The sequence below is a fragment of the Anopheles coluzzii genome, chromosome 2 (genome assembly GCF_943734685.1).
Source record: "Anopheles coluzzii chromosome 2, AcolN3, whole genome shotgun sequence".
In the NCBI taxonomy this organism is placed as follows: Eukaryota; Metazoa; Arthropoda; class Insecta; order Diptera; family Culicidae; genus Anopheles; species Anopheles coluzzii.
The window spans coordinates 21,607,197-21,629,521 of NC_064670.1; the positions used below are offsets into that span (position 1 = coordinate 21,607,197).

Genomic DNA, 22,325 nt, shown 5'->3' on the forward strand with positions numbered 1-22,325 from the left:
AATTGGATTGAGAATCAATGCGACGAAGGCAAAGTACCTGCTTGCCGGCGACTCAGATCATCTGGGAAGCAGTGTATTAGTTGACGGCGAAATCCGGAGACGCATTCTGTAGGGGAATCGTGCATACTATGTACTTCACAGGCTGATCTAGAAGACTTGGAGCCCCCGGTGGTCCTCTATCGACACGAGTCCGGAACCATCCGAGCGGAGGATGTAAACGCTCTGGGCGTGTTTGAACGATGCATCCTCCGGATCATCTTTCGCAGCGTGTTCGAGCATACGGAGCGTGCAGGACAAGGATGAACCACGAGTTTGCTGAGCTGTACGCCTAACCGAGCATCCTAACGGAGGCGATGGCTGGGGCATGTCATGAAGATGCTGGACTCATGCCCCACCAAGAAGGTGTTCGACAGCAATCGCCAGTTCGGCATGCGACTTATGCGCAGCACAGCTAATTCGATGGCTGGATCAGGTAAAGCGAGACCTGTCGGAGATCGTGTGAAGTCTACATGGATAGGAGGCTGCAACCGGGGACCGAGCATCTTAGAGAATGATTGTTGACCGGGCCATGTCACACCGACGTGCTCTATCGTAAGCAGGCCAACAACAGACAGAGAGTGCGAGCGAGAGAGAAAAGTTAGGCATTACGCTTTAAAATACCTAATCAATCGACACCTTCGAATGGAAACTGAACGATAGTGGGAAATGAAAGATGCTACCACGTAGTGTAAGATAAAACAATCCAATTGGAGGGTGCGTTTCGAAAAAAATAATAATCTTTAGAACAATATTTCGCTTTTCTGGATGATTATAACATTATTGTTGTCGGACAGGATTATTGTATCGAACCAACTGAATTCCTTTCTTTCTGTTCGCTCCTGTATATATGAATGCAGTTCAGTTGAATTATAATTTCAAGACAAGGAACTCATACATTTTTATTGTTTTTATTTTAGGAAATCCCTGACGCTGGATTTGTTTCAAGAAACTACAACTCAAATCTAACATCTTCTTGTTTGATTTAGACCTACTCATCCAACAGCACCGAAAGAGTAGATATCGCCTATGGTTGTCTGCCCAAAAGGATATTCATCGACACTCTCCTAAGCAGGCTGTAAGGAGCACAATTATCTACTAAGCTTCACAACACGGCTGCCGACTATTCTGCAGAACTACATCTGAGTTTGCGAGATTTAACTAATGCTAAAAGGGTGCTAATGCAATAGAATACACCATAAAACTTGAAAAATGTTATCGCTCTTGGAACGCTGAATGCTCTTGGAAACTAGGAAGAGTGGTTATTTGAAGTATAATAGCGTAAACTTTTAGGCAAGATGGCGTGGAGGCGTCCGCCATTATTAGGCCGGGATAACCGACTGGCAGACGAATGCGCGAGACCGCGAGCGGTTTCAGACACTCCTGAGGCAGGCCAAGACCGTAAAGTAGTTGTAGCGCCGGATAAGTAAGTAGAAGTAGTGTAAACATTTAGGAGTTACATTGAATAAGAATAAGAATAGAAAAAACATACCCAACCGATAAAAAAACTGCAATTCACTAAGACTTTTAGAATGCATGGATGTAACAAAGGAAAAAGTTGCTGTATAGTTTATTCCGAATCTATCCTCTCGAACGGAAGCATTGGTATGTTTTGTCAGAGAAGAAGTAGATTGGAATGAGGCATTTAATGATGTGCTTAAGTACTTACTTACGTAAGTATCATACGGACCATAAGACGCTATAATATATTTCCAATAGAAGACACCATACACATTGGCATGAAACATCTACTATGCGATTTCAAAGTGATACATATTGCAGGAACGAGCATCATTTCCGACATTTTGTTTGGATTATTTCCCCAATCTGATGAGTTCACCTTAAAAATGATGTAATCTTAAAGGGATTACTGTAATTACTGTACTCTAATCTTAGAGAGATTTTACTGTATTACAATCGAGAAAATTTGGTGGCTGGCAGAACAAGACGATGCCTTGAAGCAATTAGTACAATCTATAGACATACAACAATGGTCACTAGAATTATATCCTTATCAAGCTTTCGCGAAATAACTGTCCGAAAAATGACTTGCTGAGATATTTCAAGTACCTCTGGAAGTCTTTGATGTGCAGGGTATTAATCGACACTAGGCGTACCACATAGACTTCCAAACATCCGAAAAAAGAATGGAAAGAAAGCTCTAATAGTATAGTCAATGCAAATAGAAAGAGAAAAAAACAGGGCTATATTTATTCAAGATAGGAATAAGCAGGAATCTCACCAGGACCAGATGAAAGCGGCTGTTTAATTTACGATAATGTACAAACGGTGCTGGTACAAACTCCCATACAGTCAATTATTAATATGTTATCGGTTGTATAGACTAGCCCATGAGTATATGCGACATACGATGCCCTGGCTATCAATTTCTAGCAGTTATATCCTATACCCAAACTTATTTATGAATAGCATCTAGAAATGATCCAGTTTCTCGCAGTCATGTTATCGCAAACCGCAGTACCGAATATCGTCAACGTAGTCGAGCGTCATTCCGCAGTGTCATGGCATTGACTCACAACGAGTCGCCTATGTGTCCCATGGTCTTGAGTATAATCGCGTGACGTTGTTAAGAACCTATACTGAATTTTATACTTATACTTATACTTTACTTTTTAGTAAACTATTAACTTTACTTGAGCCTCTTCTACATTTAGCAAATAATTGAATTGGATCCTACCATGAGCTTTAGCCAAGACATAATCCAAAGCTAGCACGAGCGAGGCGATCAGCGCCATCTAGTAGGAACGTGAAGGAAGCTTGCCTGGAATTTTGCATCTCTTAGCGGTTGGGTCTGTTTTTTCACGATTTTGATTAACGAATCAGCACATGTACAAATAGTGAAAAGAATAAAGAAAAAATATCGTAGTTTGAAGGTTAGTGCATTGTACCTTGAAACTATAAAAGTATTTTCCGTATTTGTTTGTAAAGTATAAACGCCAACAATTACTTTCTCCTATCAGCATTTTAAGCAATATACAAAAACACATTTAGCACCTCGTGGCAGACGCAGAGACAACCGGCTGACAAATAAATCAATGCGACCATCCCTTCGCGCGCAGCGCATTTCGGTGTAAAGCGATGCCGTAAGCATCTGCAATCGAACCCTAATCGAACACCTCGCGGGAGCAATAAACAATCACGAAGCATCCCACCGCGACACACACACACACACACACACACGTGCTGCCCGCACAAGGTGTGCACATTCATGCGCAGCCGAAACAACAACAAAAACAAAAGAAATAAACCAAAAGAAAACATTCCGCGTAACTTTCACTCCAATCGCTGACGTTCGACACACGAAAGTAATCAATAGAACCGGAAAATGGACGTGTTACTACTTTTACAGCCCTGCTCCCTCTTCCCCCCCGTACTCACTCACATGCTGTGGCAGGGCAGGGAAGGTCCTAACGCGGTCCCGATTAACTATTACGAAACGTGTAACGGTGTTAGCCCGTGGCCGTGGGGAAGAATAATTATCGAACGAACGAATATGCGTGAGAAATATGTGGTACACGCCGGGATCGTCCGATCGGGTTCGTCGCTGTTCGTCGGAAACGCTTTTGCTCCCTCGGGGTCCGGCGTCGGTACGACAAAGTCAACAAACCTGCGCGACCCGGGTCCGTTTATCCTTCGGGCGGTCGGCATGATCGTAGGCAGATCTGTCCATCGGTTCGAGGTGTGTATGTGTGTATGAGCATTTTACTTTGACGCGCTCAAACAGTCATAGTCCAATTGCCAATGGCCTCGCGATCAGTCCGCTGCCGGCATCTCCCGTTTGATGGGCATGGGCGTTGAAAGGTGCTCATTAGTGGGAGCCGCCTTAGCGCGGTCGTAATGGGATTACTCGTTTTATCGCGGCACGAAAATGCAGCACGCGTTCGGAAAAATGCAACGGCACCACAAACGCGTCCTAAACGAAGCGTAAAGTCGGAATTGAACGATCAGCCGCAGGGTTCGCGCTCTGGCATTTTCCAACGAGGCGGCTCAAGCGTTTTAAGTAAATTATGTCAAAAATAACACCCGCGATGGATTCCCTGAGAGATTGTTTGTGTTTGTTTTTACGTACGATCATTACGTAGCTCACGGGCGACACATTTCCTAGGCGTTGATCTTAATGGAACACGCGCGCGCACACACAATGATGCAATTGTGCAGTGTGCAAAAACACAATAGCCTCGAGCAGCCCGTCCTGCAGGCATTATGTCGGTCACAGTCCTTTAACAGAAATGTCCCCTCTTCAACTCGAACAGCAGAGTCCACGGAACACACCGACCCGGGCGGCGACATTATGCTTTATGCTTCGGATGGCACAGCGAGTGCAGCCAGATTTTTGCCACTGTTTTTGCTTACTGAAGGGTATCATAGCATCGTTTATGCCTTTATAAAATCCCTTGTAACGCAACTCGCTGCTCTTAATCGCAAAGTGACAGCGGCAGACAAGGGAACGCGTATTTCACAGTCGCTTTTCTGCCACAAACGCATCAAACGCACGGTGAAAAGCAGAAGCGTCCGCAGTGCCTCACAGTGGAAATGTTCTGAAGGTAGTGGATTTGTGTGAAAATGACGCATAGTGTACTATCCTTGCCCGTGGCTTCCGTGCTGTTGGTGTGTGCGTGTTTGTTCGTGCCCTTCGTCCGAACGATCGAGGTGCACGAAGATGTCAACGAAGGTCCCACGATCGGTGCCCATCTGCGCGCGGTAAACGCGTCCATTCCGCATACCAACGCAACCGCTGGCCCGCCGGTTGTTGAACGCAATGTAAATGACCTACCGCCGCCGTCCGCGCCACCTCTGCTGCACCGGCCGCGCGAACAAATCGCCACCGCCAACGCCAGCCCCACCGCCAGTGAGCCAAGCGCGGGAGAGCAGCCACCGCTGGTTGCAAATAATTTCACCGCATTTCCCAGCAATCATAAACAGCATTCCGGGGCGAGCACGGTGCACGGCCAAACGTCATCGCCATTAACGACGGAAGTGGCTGCAATCGCTGGCATAACTTCCGTCTTGTCGCCCGCCACCCCAACGCCCCCGGTCACCGCCGCGGTCGGCGGGTTGTCGTCCTTTCGAGCAGCGTACGTATGCAAAACTAATACCCCGCGGAAAACAGAAAACCGCCCCAACAGCACAATGGTTGCCCATGCAGCGGGCGGCAGGTTAAAGTGTGTGAATTTGAAACAGGGTAGAAATAGAGGGTGAGAGATAGAGGGGGGAAAACACACACACACACACACATGCACATATCGCGCATTAATATGCGGATCTAACACGCGCACGGTTCGTCTATTATTACAACCATACGAGCTGCAGACGACGGACAGAGGGACTTGGGGAACACCTGCGGAGAGCTGTGATCCGGAATCCGGGATGTTTTGTGTTTTGTGCGATCAGTCGAGATTGATTTCGGTTCAATGTGTGTGACGCTTCACTTTGTTAATGTTGTTTCTTCACCGTTTTGTCTGCACTCTTACGGAACTAGAGATGGGTAACGCTGATTCAGATTCATTCGGATGAATCTTTAAAGTGAATCAATGAATCTAAAGCTCACATTTTGAGGTACAAAAATCTTTTCAGATTTTTTAGTTTCGTAAGATTTCTGAAATTCCTAATGATTTATGAGTATCAGAAGATTCGTAAATCTCTTAAAGATTGATGGATATATTCATTTGCTATGTCACAACATTTTTGTTGCTCCAACTTTCCTAAACGATTTCTGAGTTCCACGTTATGGCAAACCTATCCTTGGTGTGAAGATCACACGTGAAGATCCTCGTCAAATATAGTACACGATGTGTACTGACACTTTTTTCATTTTTTCAAGTTACTAGAATTAAAAAAAATAATTTTCAAATCACGAATCTTTCAATATTAATCACAATTTAGAGATTCCTAACTCTTTAGACGTTCTTGAATGTCTTTGAAGATGTATGTAAGATATGAATCTTTAAAGATATAGGTTTTTTTTGCGAAATATTCCTGAAGCACAACCCTATACTGGACAATATTGCTGTGATCGTCTTGGAAGATCGCCAAACAAACAAAACAAAACAAAAAAGCAGCAGAAGAAACCAAACACGTGATCGATTCGTGCACATGTTGCGAAACGGATGACCGAACAGGCAATCGAAGTTGTGGTAAATTACACTCACTGACCACCACCTTACAAAGGGGTAGAGAAAGGGGCGGTACAAGGGGAAAGACAATTCGCTGCATGATCGCGGAAGATCCACCAAACCACAACCGGCCGGTGTTAAATGGATTGCGTGTACCAGTGCGTGTGTTGTACGTGGTTTTTGGCGATGGAGTGAGGGGACGAGAGTCGGGGTGCGCAAAGCAGGTACACAGCAGCGCACGGCCCGAAGAAAGACATCATCAAGCCGTAAAGAAAGTGATACACTTTCACTGTTATCGCAGCCCGGAGCCGCGGAGGGTGCGTCGACGTGCGGGCAGTGCCGTATTGCGGCCTGGCTCTTTGGCCGTTCGTTTGGACAGCCAGTAGCCGGTACGACGGTTTGCATGAAGCATGATTATGTCTTTAGGATCTCTTTTAATGCCGGTTCTTCCCGCTAAGCTAACTAATTTGTGACCCATAACTTAAAAAAGGCTCAAGCTATTATCGCCAGCCATGAGGTGAAGTTTTGACCAGCTGGACGAATCAAACGACCCACAACTAGCTCCATGCAGGGGATTTTCGTAACACTTTCCTTAAAGCCTGGACGGTCATCAAGTCGTAAGGGGATGCGATTTTATTTCCATATCCAGGCCTGGATCTTCACAGTCAAAACTGTTGCGTGCTGGAATGCAAAACTGTTTTCGCCGCCACGACCCATGCCGCATTGATGCAAAAATGTATAACTTTTGTGTGTGCTTGTTTGCGTTTCTCTCCTCTTTCTTAACCGCTTCGCCGACGCAGCAACGATCGTTTGTATCCAGCGCGGGGCACCTCGTCGATCGTGAACGATCGTACAGTGCAGCACCAGATCTCGAGCTACCGGAAGCGACAGCTTTACGCAAGTGCAGCGCCGCGTCGAAATGTCACTGGCAGGTAGGTCGCACATAAATGGCATCACCATCGCGCCAGCCATTACGGCAGATCTAGATTTACATCCCTTACGCCCGGACTTTCTTTTACGCTTCCCAGCTCCTCCGAAGGACAGTTTGCCAAGGAGTTCGTCCCATCGCCAGAGGTGGTGCCGTTTTTCAACGAGGACAACTCGGCACCGGGCAGTCCCGCAGCGGGCACAGTGGATGCACCCTACCCGACCGGACATTCCGACGCTGACTCACGCTGGTATGCCGGTGGGATTGGCCTATCCGGGCACGGGGCGTACGCTAAAGCGGCTCCCGGTGGGGGTGGAGGCTCATCGGAAGAGTCGGGAAGGTGGGAGCATAAGTATGGTTGGACCACTCCTCAGACCCATCAGCGCCATCAGCCCACGGTGCAGATAAAGTTCCCGCAGGATCCAACGCCACACTTCCCCACGCCCAAGGGCAAGTGGAAGTGGATACCGGAGGAGGAGGAGGAGGAGACGGAATCAGCGCAAGCGGCCAAAGCCGAACGTCCACGTCCAGCGGAGACCCCGTTCTCGTCGCCGCTCGGTTCGTTCGAGGAGCAGCATTTCGGGCGCCCTCAGTTCGCGCATCCCGTACCGACTACGGTGAAAAGTCATCCGTACAGCTTCGATCGGTCCCCGCTAGAGGGTACCTTCAGCATTGAACCGGTGCTAATAGCCAACCATAGTAGTGCAGGTGGCGGTGTTGGTGGTGGCAGCAGTACCGGTGGAAGTGCTCCTGGGACGGAAAGTAATGAAGCTGCCGGTGGAATCGGAGGCACGACCGACGTTAAGCTGGCGGGCAAGGAGGATGCACATCTCAAAGGGTAAACGCTTAGTAACCTGTCGCATTGTTTTTGTGCCGATTGTGCAAATGCCACACTAATTACTCGCTGTTTCTCTCTCTCACTCTCTCTCTCTCTCTCTTTCCCTCTCTCTTCGCAGTGTTTCACCGTGGAAGAAAATCATACACGTTCTGAGTGCAGCCATTCCGATCGGGTTGCTAATATCGGCGCTCACGCCACAGGTCGTTTACATCAACCCGAATGCCACGCAGTAAGTGAGCGCGGGTTCGGGGGGCTTTAAACTTTTGAACCACGGCCGGTTCCAATGTCGTAATTGTCAGAGTCAGGGATCAGGGTTGGGGAAGGAGAGAATGAAACCCCCGCCACAAACCATTGTCTTGTTCCGTTGGGAGCGCCCTCTCTCTCTCTATGTCCCCATCCCCGCTGTACAATTATTTTTGGCGTGCAACGAAAAATGGGCTCCAAGCCAATTTTCGCCAACTTTCGTGGCGTAATTTCCCTCCCGCGACCAGAGCACCAAATGAGCTGCGTACACACACACACGGGCGCGCGTTGGCGAATAAACCGAAAACGAGATTATGTAGCTGCATTGCTGCGTGAAAGAAGAAAGGTGAAAATTGTGGACACAACAACAATGCAGCAACGACGAAGCCAAAACGAGGCGAAGAAGCGAGCCGTGCAGTGCTAGAAGCCATCGCAGCAGCCTACTTTAAGACGTCCACACACACGCACGCTGTAGTACACACGTTGCCGGGGTGTGGGTCTCCGCGCGCGACAGCGCGTCTTTTGATGCCGCGGGCTAGTTAGGGGTGGTGGGGGCTCTTAGTTCGACGAAAGTGAAAACGTGTTTCCAAAGTGCTGCGTGCTGCGTGCTTGCTGCTGCTGCCGTTGTTGTTGCTGTTGTTGTTGCTACTCCACATTTCTCTTCCTTCCTTCCTTCCGTTCGGAAGGGGGGCGTTTTTTTTTTGCATCACTGGCCCGAGAAAGAGGAACGGGGAGAAAGGTTTCAAGATTTTTCGCCTTTTTTCTCGTTTTACCTCACGCACTGCCCGGTCGTGGTGGTGGTTTCTTCGTTTGCGTGCCCTGTCCGCCTTTGGCATGTTACATCAGTTATGAAAGATGAATGAACCGCTGTTAGAGTGGTGCGCGAGCGCGTACGGCCACCGCGCGGCGTGACGACGATGCGCTTCGATGCAATGGCGCGTGGAGACTGCCACCTGTTGGAGGGTCCCAGTTGGAGCTGCGATCCCACGATCCCACGTGTGGCTAATCGCAATTTGTGGCCCGCGTGTGGCGGTCAGGGCAAAGGAAGCTGAAGCGGTTTGCTGTTGTGCTGATGCTGCCTGTCCAAGCGTAGTAGGCCACGTAGGTTGTCGCTGAAGATACGGTGGGAGATTGATTGCGAAGATTGATCGAAGGCCAGCTTCATTCAACGCAGCATCCGATGTTTGACAAAAATGCTCGAGAGACTCTGGCCACAAGAGACTAACCTTACCAATAAGTGTTTTTAATACAAAACACGCCAAAAGTTGACCAATGGCTGAAAATTTGCTTGGTAGATGCAAACTATTTCACCAATATTTCTCTCCCCCCCCCCCCCCCCCCCGCCTGTCTAGACCTCCCATCCAGCTGCAAACGCCGACCCCGGTCGGTGGTAGCGCTCTGTCCAGCACGCCAACGCGTCAGCGCAGCCTCGGACAGGATGTGCCACGGTTTCTGCTAGCCCAGCGCGGTCTCGGTGCGGATCCGGACGCGCTGGTCCGGCTGCTGCGCAAGCTGAACGCGCTCGAGCAGCGCGAAACGCCAGCGCACGACAATGACGACGGCAAGGGCACGAACCGCCTAAGTGACAGCAGCGCTGCAAGGCTGCAGGGATGCGACTGGAAGCTGCTCTGCCAGCTCGCACGCCAAGGAATGTCCGGCATGGGCACGGACGCACTGCACAAGACGCTGTGGAAGATTGTCAGCGAGTAAGTGTAGTTGTTCTCTCACGTTCCATTGGAAGAAGTCGGGGTGGTCGGGTCGGGAGGCTCATCGCATGCATCATCACTTTCACTGTCCGACACCTTTCCTCCAGGACCTCCCCATCGGAATGGCAGGCGGCGGACGGGCTCGGGCTGGACGAAACGTTCCGCCTCATACGGGACGGTGATTGCGATCGGCTGCAGCGCACCTGCGACCAGGACACTTGAGGACGCGGCTGCGAAGACGTGGTAAAACAAAGGCCCACCACCCAACACGCAGGAAGGAGAAGGCCCCGGAGCGAGCAGGGAGGACAGCAAGGGGTCATCGTTTTAACAAAGCGAAAGTCGATAAAGTGCATCTTCGGCCCCACCGGGGTTGTTATACAGTGTGCAGCCCGCGGCGCAATAAAACGCGATGGATGGAGAAAATAATTGTTTATCTGTATGTAATTTGTTAAGCTACAATGCGCGCCTGTGTGTGCGTGTGTGTTTGCTTGTGGCTACTGCAGATGCATTAACAGCCGCAGCATTGTTGGTTTTATCTGAGGAAATTTGTATGTTTACGATATAAATGCGTTTCCGTTTATGTTTCCAAAAAAACCCCATTTGAACTGACAGCTGTCACGTAGTAGGCGCTGCAAAATGAGGAAGATTGTAGGGTGCGGAAGTGCATCCGTGTAATTATTCCAAACATCCATCATCAGCAGCACAACAAGCAGCAATAAATAATTAATTACACATTTGTTAATCGATAACAATCCACCCCGGCCCCTGTTCGTTTAGGGAAGCAGTTTTTCAAGAAGATTTATAACATTCACCCATTCCGAAATGGGGGGAGGGGGGTCCATTTTTCTTGGCTCATCTCACCCATAATTACTGCGTGAAATCTCGTCTTTAGCTCGCCCTAAAGCAGCCGAAATGATTTATACATTAGGGCCAAGCGCGCGAACAAATATGGAAACTACTTATCTTCTACTACTACTGCCTCGGCCTGCCTGTCTGCCGGTGGATGCCACCTGAGTGTCCCCGATTAGGAAGTGTGATTTTTCGGCTGTTTTCCCCTCATCACACGCGCAACTTCTCGCTAATGGAGGGCGATATGGGGGGAGACAGATGAGCGCGCGTGCCGCTTCCGGTACCGGTGCCGCGTTCGAAACATTCCAATCATTACGAAACCTGCTTTCGGGTTGTTTGAGCAGCAAACGCGTAAATGATATTACATTACCCAATGCAGGGGCAAACGACGTGTGCGCAGGCCGTTATCATCCGTTCGGGCTGGCCATAGCTTTCTTCGCTGCCCAGAAAGCGGGGAGGGCAAACGGGGGCCCATCAATCGTCATCGAATGAACACGATGCGCCTTTTGCATTACAATGGCGTAACGTTGCATAATTCGATCAGGTGTGCAGAGCGGCCACCGATCGGTTTGTGGGCCGCCGGCGGAAGTGGACGGAACCACGGACCAGTGGTCGTGCGGAAGACACACACACACAGGCACCGCACCGCGCACAAGATGTCGAAAGAGCAATAGAGCACACCGACCGATAGGCCGGATCGGAAATGGCAGTTTGTTGTGCGCTTTACTTTCAACACAATCTCCTCCGGTTTGGCCCGTGTATGTGTGCCCCCTTCCCCTCGAGCGAGGAAGGGCGGTAAGAGGAGAAGGTAAGGCTTTTCGATGGCAGAAATGGCAACTTTCTTTCGCGCTCGCGCGCGCCACTCGATGCCACCGGGCCGCAACCGCCGTGCGCATGTGTGTGAAACAGGGAAGGCTTTCATCCGTCGTTCCACCGCGGGTCCGCTGCGGACGCGCTTTCTCCACCGCCCCGGCGGACGGCTGTTTCGGGCCAACAAGCACCAAAGCAGCAGCTTCCCCCCCCCCTCTTCTCCCCCGTTTCCCCACTCTTACACCCTTGATTTGGGAGGCTGGAGTTGCTGGGGTGCCACACGATCACACGATCACGCGGATCGCTCTCTCTCCTCTCTGTCTCTCTCTCTTTCGCTTGCGCTCACGCTTTCTTCCTGCAATCCGGCCCGTTCGACTCGCAAAGATGCACTTCCAGCGCGCTATTACGTTATTCAATCTTTGCGGCCCGGTTTCGCGCGACCACGGGAGGCAGGAAGAGCGGCACGATCGGGTGCGCCGATCTCGGATCTTCGCGTTGCGACTTTTGAGACTTTTAATTTCCCTTCGCAGCCGTTGGTGGAGAGAAGGAGAGAGAGAGGGAGCAGTAGTGGAAGGGAGCTGGAAAGGTAGCAGCCACGGTATGGCTCCCCACTCCGAAAGCAAGACACTCCGGTGAGGTGGCGAAACAAATCCCGCCGGGTCGGTCCGACCGGTGCGCACTACGAATCAGTATCAATCTGAGCGCTGAACGTGACGCACGCGACGAACCCGAAACAAACGCAATAGGAATTCCGGTCCGGATTCGATCCAGCCCCATTCGAACGGATCTCCGACTCCTACAGTTTACAGTGTCAACTAATAAAGCAAAAAGAAACCCCCATAGCTACACCCCGAACAGTGTTACCCGAAACAAAATAGTGTTATTTTTGTACCAGTGAAAAATACTCTACACCTATATTGGGCGGAAAACCTCTTAGTACATCTAATAGTACATCAGTTAAACAGTGAACAGAAGCAGCAAGTGTTTCTGCTTCACAAACCAAAACTAACCAAACCGAGTTTGTTGTGTATGTGTGTGTGTGGTTGTTGGTGGCCGTAAAAAGAAGTATGTTTTATAGTTTTATTTTAGTAATCAAATGTAGTGGCTTGTCTAAGTGTTATTAGTGATAATGTGGGTCCTAATGTGGGTCCTATGCCAAATGACACGTGATCGTGATCGATCGTGGAGACGTTCGGTCAGTCTTCTTCCAGCAAAGGAGAGATAGCGTTACGTAAAAAAGCCATTCAAACATTTGAAAAGACAACCGATAACATCACGTGGTCCTTGCAGATCCTTGGGAGGGAACTGACTCAACCGTCCGTAATCTCAAGAGTGTGGGCGAGAGTAATGCGCGAATGCCCATTACAGCTGCATCTGACGCTCGTCTTATTCTTTGGTCGCCGTAACGGTCGAGCATGTGGCGTGAATGGAACGCCACAAACAGCAGCAAAAATAGAGAAAGTGAAATAATACCCAACCGAGGGACCGAGAACAACGCCGAACAGACTCCAAAATGACGGGAGCGCTTCCCACTTCCACTCTTCCCCAACATTTCCATCTCGAGAGTGAATAATCACGGCATCGAATCGTGCCCCGTGGTGGAAAGGAAATGCTCAATCGATCGCATTTCACGTTCGAGCGGCATCATTGGATGCAGATTACAGTCGTTTCGGGTTGCTGTTGTTGATGCTATTGCTGAATGGGAATGGAATGTGCTTTTTTTTTCAACGTTTTCTGTGTCTGTGTGTTTGTGTGTGCCCAAGGGGAGGTTTGTGTCGAATATTGAAATGCACAGCGAGCGATGGCGCAATAGGGGTTAGCTCTTTTTTTTTTGTTGTTTTGTTTATTACAGACAGACGGTTCGAAATCAGGGAGTGTTGGTGAAATGGCACTTTAAACGAGATGCAACTTGGGCGTGCGCGCGCACGCTCGCTCAGGCTAGACGGACGGTGCACGAATGCCAGGAGCGTATTGGAATGGGGTGGGAAAGTTTGGCTCGTTAGCTTCCGACCAGACCGACCGGAGACCGGCGTATATGTGTGTGTACCTGTGTGTGTATGTGTGTGCACGTCTCCAATACGGGAAAGTACATTTAAAAGGCAGATCACTCGAGCCGCGGTGTGAGGTGAATTGGGAATTTTCGGTTTGCAGAGTGATTAATTTGCTGCACTTACGAGGGTTCCGTTTCCGCGTCCACGTTGACGCAGCACAAATCCGCTAGCAAACAAATGCATATTTTATGCGTTTTAGAAAATCGGCTTTCATATGTCTTTGCGGTCTGTTTGATCACAATGTTAACGAACACCGATTCCATAAATGAATTCATTTTCACCCGACTCGAGAGTGGATTTGCTATCAAGGTTTGATAAAGAGCAAAATTTGCAACCGATGAATTAAGCAATTTCGCTCTGCAAATCGGTTGTTGTCGCCCTGTTTGGGGGACTTAAGTCAACGCCGTCGTAAGGTTCGTCGTCTTTACCACCACGCAGGTCACCGGCGTTGAAGTTGCTCCACTTTAGTTAAAAGGATCCACAGTGATCATCACTCAACGCGCTTATCACTGCGCAAATGTTATGCATCCCCCTGTACGCCTCTCGCTTGCTTACCCCCTTCCTTTCCCTTCCCGTTTGTGGGTCAGTGTCTGGCGTAGTAATGCGCGACGCAATAGCGGCCTCCGGGGGGTGCTGGTGAGTGGACATTGCAGAGGCTAAAAGAAAGCCCCCGAGGCACATTCCCCAAATGCACACACACACACACATACGCGGGTGCGCTCCGGTGGGCTCTACACACATGGGGCAGCGAAAAATGTCTCGCAGAAGAAAAGGAGTAAAGGAAGGAAGAGGGGGATGGGGGGGGGGGGGGTCCGTCAGGTTCATCACTTTCACGTGCCCGCACCATGTGTGTGTGTGTGTGTGTGGCGGTGTGTGGATCGAAGGTGCCGAAGATAGCTGCATAACGTAACAGTTGAGTGGCGGTGTCGGTAAAGTAGATATTACATGGTCAGCGACAGCGAAGAAGCACAGCAAGAAGAGGGAAAAAAGAGTCACACACACACACACACGTATGGCTGGTGAATCGGTTGGTGGAGAAATGCCGGTTCCAATCAGCCTTTGCCAAACGAGATGACGGGCTTGGGAAGGGGTAATCGAGAAAGGGGTGCGAGGTAAGGGAGAGGGACGCGGGGGGGAGGGCAGTTTGGAACGCGACCCAGCGCGCGCGCGCAGCACACACTACAACACACTGCGCCGCGCTGGAATGCGCTGGAAAACGGTGCGCTTGGAAAAGCAAAATGAGATAAATAAATGAATTCAAGGCGATACTTTCCAAATAAAAGTGAAATTCAACAAAACCTCGGCACGAGCGTCTCGGCATCGTTTGCGCATTTGCGCAATGGATGCTTCTCAGTGCGCGAAGAAGGGAGGGGGGAGGGAGTACGGGTAAAGGGAGAAAGGAAGAGAGAGAGAGATTTTGCACCGACTAAAACACTAGGCTGGATGATCGTTGAAGGATAAGAGAGGAATGGAGATGGAAGTTGACGTTTTGCGAAAGCACCTCCAGTACACCACCCACCACCCGCTCCATCGGGAGGGCAAAACCGATAACAATTAGATTGTAACGGTAACGGGAGATTGGCAATGTGGCGCGCGCCAGCGCCCGCACACGCTTTATCGAATCGCTTTCCCTCTTCTTACCGCTTAGCTTATCCGTTTTTTTTCTTTTCCATTCCTTCTTCCCCCCGCCCCCCTGATCGGACCGGACCAACCACCCACCCAGAAGGAAGGAAGGAACCCCCCGCCCGCTTTGCCAGCGCAAACATGCCGTCGGTTTTCCAGCCTCTGCAAAGATGACCATTTCGCCGGGGAACTGGAGAAGAGATCCGATTACAGCAAGGCGCCTGTAGTAACCTCCCCACATCTACGAGTGTGCGTGTGAGTGTGTGTGTGTCCGTATGTGTGTTTTTATCAGTGACGAGTAGAGGGAGCAGAGCAGCCCAGTGTACGTGTGCATAGTTTAGACGAAATTAGAAATCGAACATCGAGGAGCTGGGCCGAAGAAAAGCCCTGTTCACTATCTCTCTCTCACTCCCTGTGCCACCTGCCTCGTCTTCGGTGTGCCGAAGGAGTGGAAAAGCCCGAAAAAAGCAGCATTCGTACGTAGGCTATCAGCGCTACCAATAATTAACCAAGCGAAGCTGAAACTGGAGCTGTGGTGCGGGCGCGAAGCCAACCGAAACCGGTGACAAGCGAGGAAACAATCAATCCCCGTGTGTTGTTGCCCAGTGTGTGTGTTTGTGTGTTTTATCGAACAATCAGAGCTTGACGTTTTATCTTCACCGGTAACGACTAAGAAGCGACACTCGACGACGACCGACCGGCGAAGTTCGTTTTCACCCGTTGATTTCTAAAAACGATCGTGCGAGGAAAAGCAAACGCGAAATTTCACCAAACCCTCTGGAAGACACTGTCGATTTTCACCGTTCTGCCTGGCTGCCTTCTGTTAGCATTTCCACCATCACGCACACATAGAAATGGTAAGTTCAAGCCGCTTCCTACGTCCTAGGTGTACCCCAGTAAAGCTCCACCCGGGAGATTCTTTCATCACCAATTTCAATTAACGTTCTAAACCAACACATCAACACAGCTACATAACATGCCGGAAACGATAAGGGGATTTGTGCCCATTGACGATCGATCAGCAACGGGCGCACGAATACAGAGCACACTCGATGACAGTTGGGCCGGAAACCGCCAAACAGATCTCGATCGTGGCTCGTCGAATCGATCATCGCTCAAATTGCGGCCGTCGCCAGTGGCGATTGACTTTATCGCAATCGGGAGAAAATTCATCGAATTGCGTAAGACCCGCTACCGTTGCCGGAAAGTGGCGGTGATGGTCGGGTCCACCCGCCCGACCCCCTTCCCGTTCACTTTGATCGGAATTCGCGGCCATCGATCGGTCGGTGCCGGTGGTAGCTCGGCGGTAACTGGCCTAAGCCGAGGAAGGCAACACAACTTTCACGTAAAAGCCATTGCCACGGGCATACAAACACTAGCCAGTGCGCGCGATCTGAGGTTCGACCGGCAGTTGCGCTGCAGCTGATTAGTGATTATTTTCGCTCGCCTCCGTTCGACGTCTGTTTTCCGTTTGTTCGCCTTCGGGGGCCGGCCGGTCCGGTCGGAGTCCGGTTGGTCCTACCGAAAGGAGGCGGTGGCGGTACATCAACCCGCTCCGGCTCTGTGCGGCGTGGGTAAATAACATCGACCGGCATTGCTCGAAATAAGACATTATCGGTTAAATGATAGGGATGGAAAATGCCGGACCTGCTTCGGCCACCAGACTACCACGCTTTCGTAGCGCTTTCGGTATCGGAGCTCACAGATGTACGTGGGGGGCAGGATGAATGGATTTGGAGGGGAAAAGTATGTGTTTTTCCCGAAACAGTTGTGGGCTGTGTTACGTTAGTTAATTGGATTTATTGTTTTGAATTTCTCAACAAATGCAGCTAATTGGAGGGGTTTAAGATGTGATTTCTTTGCTTTTTTTTGTTGTTGGCCGTATTAGGAACGACCCTTTTTAATGCAAAACAGTTGAATGGTTAATGCAATAATGAAGTAAGACAGTTTTGATAAGCCAGAAAACAAAAGAGGCATATTTAGAGGCGATTATTTGGTGCCATGACCAGGATTACTAATGATTCACTATTCAAGTTCGACATTGTCTAGGATACAGACAACAATCCTTTGCATGCAAGCCTTTCTTTCCGTCACAACTATCTCGTTGGCTGGCATATAACCCAACTATTGAGGTACCAAATTATCGAACAACATAACTGAAACAAACTCAACCAAATAAGGTTGAACTGTAGTACATTCTATGTTGATAGTGACTTAATAGAAACTAAAAAATGAATAATAACTTCCCGTTTATGGAAGTTATCATTACGGAATATGGAAAGGACACTGTCACTACTGCTTTGGCAACACCGATTCTGTTGTTTTTTATGAATGGGAAAAAGAGCCTCTTTATAAAACAAACATAATAAATTGAATTAAAATACATCAATAATACTATAATTTTTTTACCTTTATTCACTTTTTCGATTTGTAAGAGAGATACAGTTGTAACCGTTATTGATCGATTTATTTGATAGAAAGGAACTTCCAGATTATAGGGAAATATACAGATCCATCCATCGCACACCTTACATACATGTTCCCATGCTCACTACTGCGACATAATAGCGGAAACATACATGTAAACTGATCAGTGCCCTTGCCGTCTCTCTGTCTCTCACTCTCTCTTCCAGACGTCCTACCTGTTAACCCTGGCCACCGTTGGCCTTCTGCTTGCCGCCACGCTGGCAAACAGTGACACGCAATCGAGCGGTGTGGGAACGGCTGTCTTCACCAAACTCGACCCAGCACCGCCAACGGCCCGCAATGCATCCGCTCCGGCGGAGCGAACCAATCGCACCACCCCGGAGGAAGTGGCGAAAGTGCGCCCGGCCTACACCCGAACCGAGCTGAAGGTTTCCCGCAGCCTCAACCCGGACCGCGTCCAGAAGCTGAACGTGCGCTCTAACAACGGGCGCATGGTGCAGATCATCGTTAAGAAGCGCAACGGAATGGAGCTACCGGCCAGCGGAAGCGTGACATCGACCCCGAGCTCTACCACCGGCACCACCGGCCAGTGGGTTTCCCATTCCTTCTCACCGTCGCCCGCCCACAGCCCGCAGGTGACGCCGGCCCGGATCGCCGGTAACTACCGTCTGTCGGCTGACTCAGCGCCCGAATCGGTGGACATTATCAACGCTTTCCTCGAGCACGTCAACCGTATCGAGCGGCCGCCCCGATCCTCGTTCTACGACGAGGAGCACGGTGCGATGAAGAACGATCGCCGCCCGGTGCGCATTAAGGTGAGCGACGAGACGGTGCAGGAGAGTCGTGTACCGCCGCCCGTTGTCATCAGCTCGGATCCGGTGTACATGAAGGACGGTGGAGCGGTCAAGACGACGCACAAGCGCGGTCGATCGATGCAGGAGATTGGTGCGGACGGAATTCCGGTGGTGCACGGGATCCGCGTGCCGGACGACGAGTCGGACAAGCGGCAGGTGTGGCGCAATGCTCGCGTCATCAACGGGGAGCTGGTACCGTACGAGAAGGGGCACGTGCCGACGAGGCTGGAAAACAATGGAGACATCTACGGACAGCTGATCTTTGCCAAACCGATCGGCAGTGGGGGAGCTCGATCAAGCCCAGGCGCCCGTCAGCGCAGCATCGGCCCGTTCACGACCGCCGACAACTTCCAGCCGAACGATGGGCTGGCCAAGAGCTTCGGACCATTCAGTGTGGAGGACAACCTACACTCGGGCGCCTCGATCGCGGTGAACTCGGCCCCACCCAGAGTGACGGGCAACATTGGACCGTTCTCGCGAGCGGACAATGGACGTCCCGTACCGAACGGGCGGCTGGTGGAGTATCTGCGCAAAATCAACGAGGAGGAAAGTCGCAAACACTATCCGCAGATTGTGAGCCGCGCCAACTTCAAGGAGGACGCGCTGGCCGACCAACCACCCAAGATTCAGCGCCGAATGCTGCAAAACCCGGGCAATCCAACCTATCCCGTGTCGCAGCTGTACTCGATCAATGGACCAGCGGCCGCGACAAACCAGGAAACCCAAGAGCTGGAAGATACTCGACAGCCGGTTCTTCAGTACGCCCATCCCGAGCTCGGTGTGCAGCCGGCCAAATCCGTCCCGCCGGAGCGCAAACCGACGAAAGCGATGAAGAAGATCATGAACGTGCAGGACTACTACAGCAAGGCGGCCCACAACGACCACTCGCCGTACGCGATCGAGCCGGCCATGGGCAGCAAGGACTACTACGATCCGCCCCAGCCCCAGCATGTCAAGATGCCGCGCCCGCCACAGTACGAAAACTTCAAAGGTCCCTCCACCTACCCGTACAACTACGGGTACATCCGGCGCGTCAAGCACGAGCGGCCATTTTGGGCCAAAATCACCGACCAGATGCGGGAGGGACTCCAGAGTGGGATCTCCACCGTGCAGGAGTTCACCAAGCCCGTCCTGGAGCCCATCGTCGAGGCCGGACAGAAAATCTCCAAAAACCTCGGACTGGTACGAAAGGCTGACGAGGCTCAGGACAAGGTTGGCGTGGTGGTGGCACCAGCTACAAATTCAATTATACTCCCGGCTCTAGGGCTGATGGCGGGCGGAGCGGCGCTCGGGCTCGGGGCCGTAGCCGTGGGCCGTTTTTTCGACATGGGCCTGCTGCGCCGATCCGGTAGTGAGCTGTTGCCGTTCGATCTGGACGATCTCGAGCACAAGCGGGCACTGGAAGCGATCCAGCAGCAGCAGCAATATTACGAGCAGTACGACGCCATGCGCATGAACACCGGCGATGACTATGCGAGACGCTCGAAGCGTTCGATTGCACGGAACCCGTTCGAGGAGCAGGGCCTGCAGGATGTGGGCCGTGAGTCGACCAGCTCGTCCCGGGCACGGTTCGAGCAGCAGCTGCGCGAAACTGACTGGAAGAATCCTTCCTGTGCCAAGCTCACCTTCTGCCGGGTGATGATCCAGCAGGGCGCCGACGATATCGTGCTGATGGAGAAGAAGATGTACACCATGCTGGATATGTAAGTAGCGTTTGTTTGGCGATTTCATGAGTAAGCAACCTCTAAATTGTGGTTTGTTTGTGATTCGTATCTTTATAGGATGCACCCAGCACTAGCTGCCACTCTTACCGATCATCTGTCGGAGGTAACCGACGCCATCAGACAGAACGACTGCACACGGTTCGTGTGCCAGCAGCAAACCCGATCGTAAAGCACTTCAAACAACCCCCTTCCGGACCGAAACTGACACACGGATGCGGCATGGTTCTTGCATTTCGACACTAGTTGATGTTTAGTAAAATTTTCGGCCCGAGTGTATGCGAGTGACATAGAAAGATGTAGAGAGAGAGAGAGAGAGAAAGAGTAGTACATGGAAACTCCATCCAATGCAAAATCCTATTAGTTGTAACATAAAGAAGGCCAAGGAGGATGTGCCTGCCTGGTGGACACGGGATCTTTCGGAGCATCCAGGCAGGCCACCGCCTCCCGCTCTAAACGGAATGATTATGTGTGTTTTAGACCATGTCTGTATTTTATATTAAAATAGTAAGCATCGATAGTAGGCGATAGCGACATATTTACAGTGCAACCCCTGTGCTGATCCCGACGGTGACTGGCTCAGCGCACCGAGGGAGTAGTACGAAGAAGCCGCACTTTAGTGAAAGTGAAAATTATGTTACCTTTATCTGTCTGTGGCACTGCGCCAAACGGCGCACAGTGGAAAGAGAGGAAGAGGAAGCTAATATAGACACGAATTACCTTTCTAGCCAGAATCTTGTTTAAAGAAATCTCGGTTTTACTGCTACTAACATTATAACTAATATTACTACTACTACGACACACCCAACACTCAAACCTCCCCCCCCTCCCTCCCCCATATATCTTACGTAGGAACGCTAGGAAGAGATTCGATTTCGTGTTTGTGTCTAAACTTGTACATACACAAGAGCATCATATGCCAAAGGAGAAAGGGATATACTAGGAAGTAACAGCAATCGATGATCGGTTCGAAAAATTCGAGCAAAAACACGATGTCAATCGTTGGTCGAGCAGATTTCGTTCGAGCAAATCGCGCAAACAATTCTACGGTGCGCCAATGTACCGTGGACGAGATTCTATTGATTTTTTGTTGTTGATGTAGTTGATTCTATTGACATTAAGGTAGGAAGACGCGGAGGAAACGGATAGGTGAATAGTGAAAGTATGTTATCGTTTGCATTGGAGAGGATTTTATTGTATGCAAGAATTTATTTAATAAATTATTTACTTTATGAGTTTGATAAAACAAAGATCGTGAATTCTTCAGTCATACAAGGTTTTTTCATTTGATTCAAAATTTGTGGTAAGTTCAAAAGTTTAAAGTCTAGCAGATAGACGAGAATGGAGATGGCACCTTGTGTTCAATGCCTGTAATATTACCTTTATATCAAATAGTAACATAGTCGTGGAATTGAATGAAGGCTTAACCTACTTTATGTAAGTAACTTTTTTGTGTGCCTGACTAAGACATGCAATTTCCCTTATCCACTATGTAAACATTACTTCAAAACTTTAAGTCACCAAATTTACAGCAGAGACAACTCTCACATAACAATATCACCCCGAAACCCACTTCTTTCGCTGTCTGATCGGGAAGATTGAAAGCGAAACCCTAACAACAGCCACTCCTAAGATCATCACTCCAAAACTTTCTACCCATCGTCTCGGCGCACAAGATCACGATCTCGTTCGGCTCATTTAACGTGCGCATTATGCAATCATTGTGTCTGTGGAGTGTGCTTCACTCTTCAGGCTTCTCACCGGGAGCAATTTGTACTAAATTGTCATTGTCTTGTAGCCCCTTAAGCACATCACTTATCGGATAAATGATTTAATGCCAAAAGCGGTGAAATTTACTTCACCGAACGATAACGTCTCCTCACGGAGAGGTGGATCGTTTTCCCTTACTGATATGAAACCTTTGCTATTACATGATCTTCTTACCCTTTTTTGTAGAATATGGTTTCTGTTTAAAGCAAAAAAAAACCTGCCTAATCCAACCAGTGTATGGCAGTTCTTGGCAAGCAGCGGCGAAGGTCAAGATGTAACAAAAGGAATTAACGGAAGTTAACTCCGATAAGAGGTGCTGCCATTGGACACTCACA

At 49.9% G+C, this 22,325-nt stretch overlaps 2 protein-coding genes across 2 annotated transcripts; both read left to right on the forward strand.

Annotated features, from left to right (window-relative positions):
- The first annotated feature begins 5,538 nt into the window (after positions 1–5,538).
- LOC120952340 (uncharacterized) lies at positions 5,539–10,634 on the forward strand. Its single transcript, XM_049607087.1, has 7 exons — positions 5,539–5,542; positions 5,632–5,644; positions 6,971–7,102; positions 7,199–7,936; positions 8,055–8,165; positions 9,532–9,885; positions 9,993–10,634. Exons 1-7 carry the CDS (start codon positions 5,539–5,541, stop codon positions 10,105–10,107), a joined length of 1,467 nt encoding a protein of 488 aa, XP_049463044.1. The 3' UTR covers positions 10,108–10,634.
- A 724-nt stretch (positions 10,635–11,358) lies between these two features.
- LOC120952055 (uncharacterized) lies at positions 11,359–21,464 on the forward strand. The gene is made up of 4 exons (XM_049606078.1): positions 11,359–12,609; positions 15,319–16,075; positions 17,852–20,202; positions 20,281–21,464. Exons 2-4 carry the CDS (start codon positions 16,073–16,075, stop codon positions 20,390–20,392), a joined length of 2,466 nt encoding a protein of 821 aa, XP_049462035.1. The 5' UTR covers positions 11,359–12,609; positions 15,319–16,072; the 3' UTR covers positions 20,393–21,464.
- Positions 21,465–22,325: the final 861 nt, after the last annotated feature.